The 10,383-nt window shown below is 42.2% G+C and overlaps 1 protein-coding gene across 1 annotated transcript; it reads left to right on the top strand.

Annotated features, from left to right (window-relative positions):
• The first annotated feature begins 14 nt into the window (after positions 1 to 14).
• On the top strand, positions 15 to 9,959 carry LOC118095341 (vomeronasal type-2 receptor 26-like). Its single transcript, XM_035136522.2, has 5 exons — positions 15 to 176; positions 1,622 to 2,482; positions 2,841 to 3,068; positions 5,485 to 5,611; positions 7,758 to 9,959. The coding sequence occupies exons 1-5, from the start codon at positions 15 to 17 to the stop codon at positions 8,657 to 8,659; spliced, it is 2,280 nt and encodes a 759-aa protein (XP_034992413.2). The 3' UTR covers positions 8,660 to 9,959.
• The last annotated feature ends 424 nt before the right edge of the window (positions 9,960 to 10,383 follow it).

Here is a 10,383-nt window from a genome sequence, read left to right as displayed (position 1 = left end):
ACTACACTGCAAGGATGACCTACAAGGCCACCCTCAGTCTGCTTTCTGCACAACATAGGTTTGTCCCCAACTTCAAGTGTCACAACCAGAACAATCTGATAGCTCTCATTGGAGGGTGTCTATCTGAGATCTCTGTCAATGTGGCCATCATTTCAGCAATCCACAAAACCCCACAGGTAAGCTGTGGTGGTATGGTGATTTTACAACTGTGGCACAACATCATAAATTCAGAAGTTGCCCATGATATTTTGGTTACAAACTAGTTTAGGGCAAGCTATTTGATATTCTTGGTCTATCACTAGTAGTATAAGATGTTGGATATAACTTGTAAATGCAAATAATGGTAATGGTAAAAAAGCTTTAATGTCACCAAAAAAGTATTCTAGATATTAATAAGAAACAGAAACTTTTCTACACACTTCCATGTAAACAAAGATACAAGCATTAGATGCAAATATATACATATACTGGTCAATTACTGAGAAAATTATTTTTCAGCAGTTAAATTTGGAATCACTAGGCTTTTCCAGCAGTCCAGAAGTATAAGTTGTGGGCAGTGAATGAAAACAGAATAGAATGAGGAATGTGGGGGCTTTATGTCTACACATGCCATTTTTTAAAAGCTGTATCATGGAGGCACCATTTAGAAATTATAACCAGTGCTGTTTTTCTAGAAAACGAGGTGCCAAAACTCATGATGAACACCTCCTTTGTTCTCTTATAATGGAATTGGTGCCCATGTGAGAGGTGCCAGAACTGCTTTCTGGCAAGTTCGGACTGAAGAAAAGCCCAGATACTATAAAATTGAGTCTCCAGGAAGATCCTGTTTATTGGGAACATCCATTGAAAATATTTAGTGGCTCAGTTCTCAAAATATTTCTGTGTTCCAGCTTCAAAAAGATATGTTTAAAGAAGGTTAACTGCAAAAACTCCCCCCCTATACACTATAAATCAGAAGATGACAAATAATTTGTTTGTTTTTACTCCATAATGATTTATTGTTCCCTAGGTCATTGTATTCCTCCCATGTGTCATGATGAATAGAACATGTTCCTATATCAATCAATAATATATCAACCATATAAAGGACATGTTCTGTAGATCCTAAGCGAACCATAGCAGCGCACAGAAACGCCGTTTACCTTCCCACTGTAGCAGTACCTATTTATCTACTTGCACTTTGATGTGCTGTCAAACTGCTAGGTTGGCAGGAGCTGGGACTGAGCAATAGGAGCTCACGCTGTCGTGGGGATTCAAACTGCCAACCTTCTGATCGGCAAGCCCTTGGCTCTGTGGTTTAACCCACAGGGCCACCCACATCCCTCTGTAGAGCCTACCACCTGATTATCACAAGGGCATGCTCTTAAAGAGAGAGGGAGCCAGCATACCTGCCCCAAAGCACTTGGCATGGAATGACATCTAGCGAGAATAAACATTCTGCACTATTAAATAACATTGGATGTAAGGGCACTACAACAATTGAACAGCCAACTGTTGCAGCTCCTCTTGCTGTCAGAATCCACAGGTTGTTTGACCCAACTGCCTACAGGACTCACTGAAATACATTGATAGAATATGTTTTCGGGATCCATTTGAATAATGCTTATAAATTTCCTTCCAGCTCGCTTATGGATCATTTCTGCCCGGAGAGCACGCTAAAATGCAATACCCTTTTTTGTATCAGATGGTCCCAAATGAAGCCCACCAGCACATAGGAGTGGTGCGCTTGCTTCAGCATTTTGGATGGACATGGGTTGGACTCGTTGCTGTGGATGATGACAAAGGGGACAGGTTTTTACAAACAATTATGCCAATGCTTTCACAAAATGGCATCTGCTATTCTTTCATAGTGAGACTACCAAAATGGAATTATCTGGATGAAATTATAGACTTGGCTGTACAGCATTTTGAAAGCTATACAATTGCATTCAAGACAACAGCTAAAGTAATTTTTGTATATGGAGAACCTCCATCTTTTCAAGGTTTGAGATTTTTGCTGTTTGCAGCACCCTTCTTCTCTTTGCCACCTCTGAGTAGAGTGTGGATTGTTACATCTCACTGGGATTTTGCATCACTTTCTGTTCAAAAAGATTGGGATTTACAAAGCTTTCATGGTACCATATCCTTCACAGCTCACTCAAATCAGCCATCAGGATTCCCAAAGTTCCTTCAGATGCTAAACCCCTCCTGGGCAAAAGGAGATGGCTTTATCCAAGACTTCTGGGAGCAGGCATTCAGCTGTTCACTAGAAATGTCTATGGGCCAAGAGACAAACCAGAAGAAAACCTGCACTGGGGAAGAGAACCTGGAGAGTCTTCCTGGAAGTGTGTTTGAAATGAGCATGACTGGACACAGCTACAATGTCTACAATGCAGTCTATGCAATGGCACATGTCTTGCATGCCATATACAAATCCAGCCCCAATGAGAGAAGGTTGATAGAAGGAGAGAAAATGTTTTTTCAAAATGTTCAACCGTGGCAGGTAACTGTAACTCGTATAAAAGAGAAAGATGAGCTAGCTTTTAATAAAAATAAAATAAAAGGGATTATATATCTGCATAATACAGTCCCACTATTTTGTGCTTTTCATTTCATTTCATTTCATTTCAATCTTGGTTTTGTTTCTTTCAAATTCATTTTGGTAACAAATAACAACCATATGATAAAATAAGGTAGGGTTGTTTTATGTGTGTGTGTTTATAAATAAACATAGCCAGTTTCCTATTTGGAGCCAACGGAGGGAAGTGGCATCAAGTACTATAAAGTTCTCACATGTGCTGTCAAAATAAAATGGAAGATGGACCTAATAGTCCCTTTCTCTACATTCTCTTTCAATCTAGATCCATAACTTTCTCAGAGGCTTCACATTCAACAACAGTGCTGGAGATACTGTGTGCTTTGATGAAAATGGGGAATTCGTTGTAGGTTTTGACGTTACAAACTGGGTGATTTCCCCTAATGGGTCAGTAATTAGAGTCAAAGTTGGAAGACTGGAACCTCGGGCTCCTACAGGCAAAGAGTTAACCATTCATGATGATCAAATTGTGTGGCATCAAAACTTCAATCAGGTGAAATATAGTTGCCTGATTATTTGCTGTCTGTGACCAATTATTATCAGGTGGATATTTTAGTTCTAAAAAGGTTTGCTGTGGATCTCTTAGGTAAGAGTCTCTGTCTGTAGAGTTGGAACAGATGCGGCTGTAACGTAGGGCCTGGCTGTATACAATGGATTGTTTGGTATGTTTGGGATGGTAGCTAGAAGCATGTAGATATGTTTGTTGGTCAGTTGGTTTTCGGTATAAGATGGTGTCTATATGCCCACCCTGTATTTTTATAGTAGTGTCCAAAAAATGTATTTCTTGCATAGGTTGGTTCATTGTTAGGTTGATGGTGGGGTGAAAGTCATTTAATGTCTGGTGGAAGGTGTCCAGGGTCTGTTGACCATGTGTCGAGATAATAAAAATATTGTCAATGTATTGCAGGTACAAGAGAGGTTTGAGTGGGTAGGTGTTTAGGAAATGTTCTAAATCCGCCATGAAGATGTTGGCATACTGTGGGGCCATGCAGGTGCCCATTGCTGTGCCGCTGATCTGGAGGAACAGGTCATCACCAAATTTGAAGTGGTTGTGGGTAAGGACAAAATGGCAGAGTTTGGTAGCAAAGTCTGCTGTGATTTTATCTGAAATGGTGTTCCTTATGGCTTGTAAACCATCGTTGTGTGGGATGTTGGTATACAGAGATTCCACATCCATAGTGGCTAGTATAGTGTTGTTAAGAAGACTATTCAAAGATTATATTTTCCTCAGAAAATCTGTGGTGTCACGTATGTAGCTGGGAGCACTGATGGCATATGAACAGAGTCCATATAGCCAGAAACACCCACTGTAATAGTGCCAATACCTGAGATGATGGGGCGTCCTGGATTTCCTGGTTTGTGTATTTTAGGTAGAAGATAGAAAGTTCCTGGTCGAAGTTCCGCTGGTGTGTTTGTGAGGATCTGTTCTTGGATGTGTGGGGGCAGCTCCTTAACAATCTTGTTCAGTTCTTTTTTGTATTCTTGTGTGGGGTCTGAGTCCAATTTCATGTTATAGGCGGTATTGGAAAGTTGTCTGTGAGCCTCCTGGATATAATCAGTTTTGTTCATGATGATGACAGCTCCACCCTTGTCCGCCTCTTTAATTATAATGTCTGGGTTGTTTCTGAGATTATCTATGGCTCTCCTTTCAGATTTTGTTTTAGATTTTGTTGTAAGCGATGGTGCTTTCTGGTCACATCCATTTGGATTCTGTGGCAGAAGCAGTTGATGTACAGATCTAGTGTGGTATTGCGTCCATCAGGAGGGGTCCATGTGGAGTCCCTTTTTGTGTTACATTTTTTCGGTGGTAGTTGGTGGTCAATGTTCTGTTCATTAATGTGTTGGGAGGGTGGTGATTGTTCCCCAGTAGGTTGAGAGATGTTGTGTTGTGAAGATGTTGTTTGTTCTACTTTGTCTTGTTCTTGTATGTGTTGAAAGTACTCCTTCAGGCGCAGACGGTGGAAAAATGATTCCAGGTCCCCGCAGAACTGAATCATGTGTGGGGATTTGGCAGGGCAAAATGATAGTCCACGTGAAAGGACTGATTCCTCAGCTGGACTTAGTGTTTGCTGTGAGAGATTGACAATATTGTTGATCTTGTTGTTTTGATTAGTAGCCTGTAGGTTGGAAAGGTTAGAGATTATTTGCTGTCTGTGACCAATCTTTGTCCTATAAGCCATTTTTTGTAGGCCATTGAAAACAACTTGTTTTAATTTTGGTAAAAGCTAACAGAAATGGTTGTACGTGCCCATAAAGACACCTTTAAATCATCCATAGCGGCAAGTGGGAGGCATCACCGCCCTGGGTCAGTGGCAGAGCTTCATGCTCTGGCACCAGGGGGCGGAGAGCAAGTGGGGGCGGGGCTGGCACACGTCCTGGCATGCCGCCTGCAAGGGCGTGGTGCCCAGTGGGGGGGGGGTCAGCCATGATGGGACCCTACTGGGATCATGCAGCTGGGGGCAGTGCACTCCCCTCACACTTCTCTTCCTCCGCCAGTGCCCTGGGTGGCTTCCAACTTAGTGAAAACACCGCAAAACATCAAACATTAAAAACTTCCCTGATATAGGGTTGCCTTCAGATGTATTCAAAAAGTTGTGTAGTTTTTTTTCATGTTTGATATCTGATGGGAGGGTGTTCCACAGGGTGACTGCCATTACCAATGAAGACCTCTGTCTGGTTCCCTGTAGTTTCACTTGTCACAGTGAGGGAACCACCATAAGGCCCTCAGAACTGGACCTGAGTGTCCAAACTAAATGATATTTATGCAGATGCTCCTTCAGGTTTACAGGGCCAAGGCTGTTTAGGGCTCATCCTCATTCTCCCCCTCATATATGCTAGCTGTTGCAGAGGTTGATGACTGAAGAGCATTAATCTGTAATTGCAAACCCCACTTTTATGTATCTCTATAGGTGTATCCCCTTTCTGTGTGCAATGACAACTGCTACCCTGGCTATAGCAGGAAAAAGAAGGAAGGGGAGAAATTTTGCTGCTACGACTGTGCTCCATGTCCAGAAGGGATGATCTCTAAGTGGAAAGGTAGGAGGCATAATGTACAGAAATATCAATACAATTCTATAACACAGGATGTTTCTTTTGAAAATATGTAGCCCATTGAAGGTATATGAATGTAGTGTGCAATACAGGTTTAAAACAAATAACAATCCCCCCCCCAAACAAAATTATCACTTTTAAAGTCATTATGGTTTGTAGGCAATGTAGCATGGGAGCCAGCATGGTGTAGTGGTTAAGAGCGGTGGACTTGCAATCTGTTGAACTGGATTCACTTCCCCGCTGCTCCACATGCTGGGTGACCTTTGGCTAGTCATACTTCTCTGAAGTCTCTCAGCCTCACTCACCTCACAGAGTGTTTGTTGTTTGTTGTGGGGGAGGAAGGGAAAGGAGAATGTTAGCTGCTTTGAGGGGAGTGAAATGAGTGAAAGGGGAGTGAAAGGCGGGATATCAAGTCCAAACTCCTCTTCCTCCTCCTCCTCCTCCTCCTCCTCCTCCTCCTCCTCCTCCGGTCCCATAGTTTTATTCTTGTTCCACCAGAAGATATTTTTGTGCCAGTAGATTAGAACATTGCTGCACAAGAGAATGCATGAGCAGGTTGCTAGTATATATATATATATATATATATATATATATATATATATATATATATATATAATGTAAAAGGGGCATGTGGGAGTTTATCCACTTTTCACCAAAACCGCTTGACCGATTGAGGTGAAATTTTGACACAACATCACATGTGAATGTCCGAAGGATATAAGATAGTTTGTTAAGATGGATGCCACACCTGGGCCACATAAAAACCCCCAAAACCCTGTGTTCCAGAACTCACAAATCACCTGCAAGTGCATGCTGGGAGCACAGGAGATGTTGCAAACCAGCGCCCTCTAGCGGTGGCTACACTGGTACTGCACCTATAAAACCTTCCCTCTCAACAACACCCCGGCTCCCACTTACATACTAGGCCGAAGCCTTTAGAGACTTGGCCGAATGGAGGTTCTGATTTGCCTGGGTGGGGATTGGGGGCAGGAGGGGACAGGATAGGTCAGGACATGGTGGAACCAGTCACAGGGATGAACCGGGGTGGGGGGAGGAGGGGGAATCACAGGGATAAGCCAGGGGGGAGGGGGGAATCACAGGGATAAGCCGGGGGTGGGGGGAGGAGGGGGTGGGAAACGTCATGGATCAGCACAGGGTGGGGAAAATCACACGGATATGCCACAGCAATGCATCACAGGGATAAGCCGGGGTGGGGGGGAGGGGGCGGGAAATGTCATGGATTGGCACAGGGTGGGGGAAATCACACGGATAAGCCACAGCAATGTGTGGCAGGGCCAGCTAGTTACTTTATAGTGCAAGAGATTGAACAAGCTTGTGCAATGAGTTTGCCCTAATGCAATTGCTGCATTGGATTCCTCTGATGAGCAACAAATAATATTCACTGATATGCTAGAACAAGTTCCCTTCGGCTAGCAGACAGAGAATTCAGGATATATCAAACTCAAAGCAATTTACATGGGCCTTCCAGGAGACCTTGGGACTAAAATTCACAAATTAAATGAACATACTAACATTTGGCATTTGAAGGGCACTTGGTGAATGTTTCACATACAGTATCCCAGTAAATCCTAAAAGACCCTGTAAAAATGTTTATTCCTGTTAAATGAAGGACTGTAGAAATGAAGTATCCCCCCCCCTTTTTCTTTTTTCTTTTGCCAAGGGCTACATTCGATTGCTATACTGAAAGCTGTCCTTTAAGTAATGCATGAAAAGTTTTCTTCCAATGCTTGCAGACTGCTAAAAACATTCTCTTCATATATTTTTTTTGTTGATGTGGGGTTGAATTTACCTTAAACCTTAATGTTATGAGGTAGCCATGGGTGGTGTGCCCATTAAACATTTATTCCTCTGCTTGTTACATCATTTTCCTATCACTCATTGAAACACAGGAAGCCTTGGAGAATAGTTCCCAAGTACCTGAGAATATTGTGAACACTGGTTTGGTATTTAAATGAAGTTCTTCCATTTATCTTAAAAAAAAATAACAACTCTGCTCCCAAAGGACTAAAAGAACACAAAATGAGACACTTCATCTGTCTAGATAAATATTGGTCAGCAACTTTAAATATTTATTTAAAATAATTTGAATAACTTTTCTTCTTTTTTCCAGACATGGATGCCTGTGCCAATTGTCCAGAGGATCAGTACCCCAATAAGGAAAAAACTCAATGTATTCCCAAAGCTCCGAGCTACCTCTCTTACAAAGAAAATTTAGGGGTCAGCTTAGTTACCTTAGCTATTACTTTCTCCTTCCTCACAACCTTAGTACTCTTAACTTTTGTGAAGCACAGCGATACCCCTATAGTCAAAGCCAACAACCGCACCTTGACCTACATCCTTCTCATCTCCATCCTCCTTTGCTTCCTCTGCTCCTTCCTCTTCATTGGAAAGCCTGTAAAGGCAATCTGCCTTCTCCGACAAACAGCATTTGGCATTGTCTTCTCTGTGGCCCTTTCCAGCATTTTGGCAAAAACCATCACTGTGGTTCTGGCATTCATGGCAACCAAGCCAGGATCTAGGATGAGGAAGTGGGTGGGGAAAGGACTGTCAAATTCTATTGTCCTTTCTTGCTCATTCATTCAAACTGGCATTTGTATTCTTTGGTTGAGAACTTCCCCTCCATTCCCAGATACAGATATGCACTCAGTCATGGGGGAAATAGTACTGGAATGTAATGAGGGTTCAGCTGCCATGTTTTACTGTGTCTTGGGCTATATGGGTTTTTTGGCCATTGTCAGTTTCTTTGTAGCTTTCCTAGCCAGGAAACTACCTGACAGTTTCAATGAGGCCAAATTTATCACTTTCAGCATGTTGGTGTTTTGCAGTGTTTGGATAACCTTCATTCCAACCTACCAAAGCACCAAAGGGAAATACATGGTAGCTGTGGAGAGTTTCTCCATATTATCCTCCAGTGCTGGATTACTGGGTTGCATATTTTTCCCTAAATGTTACATTATTGTGCTTAAGCCAGAGTTGAACAGCAAGGCACAACTGATAAACAGAAAAAAGTGAGGGAAAATATATAAATCCATTCAGCTCTTATATAGATATTATTGGAAATGCTAGAGAAGGGGATGTCAAGAGAATTCAAACATAGGTGCTGTCTTAAATAAACATTCCACACTCAATTTATGAGGAATAGAGTTGAAATGGAAATATCCTGTTTCAATTTGCCCCCGATACCCTACCTTAGATTTGCTTCTATGGACCTACTGCTGGAATAGCAGTAGGTCCATAGAAAAAAAGAGCTATTCTCACTCTTCAATTATCATTTATTAATTTTATAAATGGCTGTATTTTATAAGCTACTTATAGCCAGAAGCTATTGAAGATGTGTACAGTACACAGCATTCTGTTCTCACAGTAGATAACCAGATGGCTTTGAGAAATCCACAAGCAGGACCTGAATACAAGAGCACATTCTCTTTCTCCAGTTTCCAGCATCTGGTATTCAGAAGCATACTGTCTACAGCTGTGGAGGCAGCACATAGCCTCCATCATGGCTAGTAGCCATTGCGAGCCTTCTCCTCCATGGAAAATTATACATGAAAATCGACTTCTTTTTAATGAATGTAGTCATGCTGCATATGACATATGAAGAAATGTGCATGCAGGGCTGGCCCTAAGGCAAGGCTGGGTGGCGCAATGCGCCAGGGTGCTGGCCCACCAGACAGCCATGCTTGGAAATGGGGTGGGGGGCGCCAGAGGGATAGTTCGCGCCACAGCGCCAGATATGCTTAAGGCGGCCCTATGTGCATGCACACAAATGCTCATACCAATGCCAACTTAGTTGGTCTCTAAGGTGCTACTGGAAGGAATTTTTTTATTTTGTTTCAACTATGGCAGACCAACACACCTACCTACCTGTAACTACATATGACATAGGGTTTTTAAAGATATAGGTTTAATATGCTTAAACTGCTATGTTTGAATGTATTGTATGTAAAATGCTGTGCAGAGAGCTCAACATTAGGTTGTCTCTAGCTAAATCTGGGGAAGAAAAGCGTAGACATTTCCATTCAAATTAATTGATGACTCATCCCAGAAACTCTTCCAGCTACAATCTCTTTGCTAGCAGGAAGATGAAACCTGAGGACTCGGTGTCCCAGTCAGTCGTTGAAGCTCAGCAATGATGAACACGCAAGATGCTTACATAGGCTCTCTCTGTGAGTCCAGAGAAAGGAAAGTTATTGAACTGTATTAAAGACTAAAAAGAAGATGGGACCAGATTGCTTGCTGTTTAAAAGCAATGTGCTACTTTGTTTTTTGCAATTTTTGGTAACTAGCTTGAGACTGTTCTGCAATAAATCTTTGAAACTTATTCTTGTGGTGGAGAGCACAAGCATTTCTACTCTGCACAAAGTCCAGATAAGGGATTCTGTTTGCAACAACTCTTAACAGAGGCTGCTTTCATTCTTTCTTAATACAATGGTACCTCGGGTTAAGAACTTAATTAGTTCCAGAGGTTCATTCTTAACCTGAAATGGTTCTTAACCTGAGGCGTGCTTTTGCTAACGGGGCCTCCTGCTGCCTCTGCGCTGCTGGCACACAATTTCCGTTCTTATCCTGGGGCAAAGTTCTTAACCTGGAGCAACCACTTCCTGGTTAGCAGAGTTTGTAACCCGAAGCATCTGTAACCCAAGGTACCACTGTAGTTTCAAAATGCTTTGGAGCAGGTTCAAACTTTGCTGCTGTTCTTGGTACATAAACAAGGAGATGTTGCAAATCACTTCCTG

The sequence above is a fragment of the Zootoca vivipara genome, chromosome 12 (assembly GCF_965207765.1).
Source record: "Zootoca vivipara chromosome 12, rZooViv2.hap1.1, whole genome shotgun sequence".
In the NCBI taxonomy this organism is placed as follows: domain Eukaryota; kingdom Metazoa; phylum Chordata; class Lepidosauria; order Squamata; family Lacertidae; genus Zootoca; species Zootoca vivipara.
Note: the sequence above shows the minus strand (reverse complement) of the source record. Positions and strands in the feature narration are given on the sequence as shown.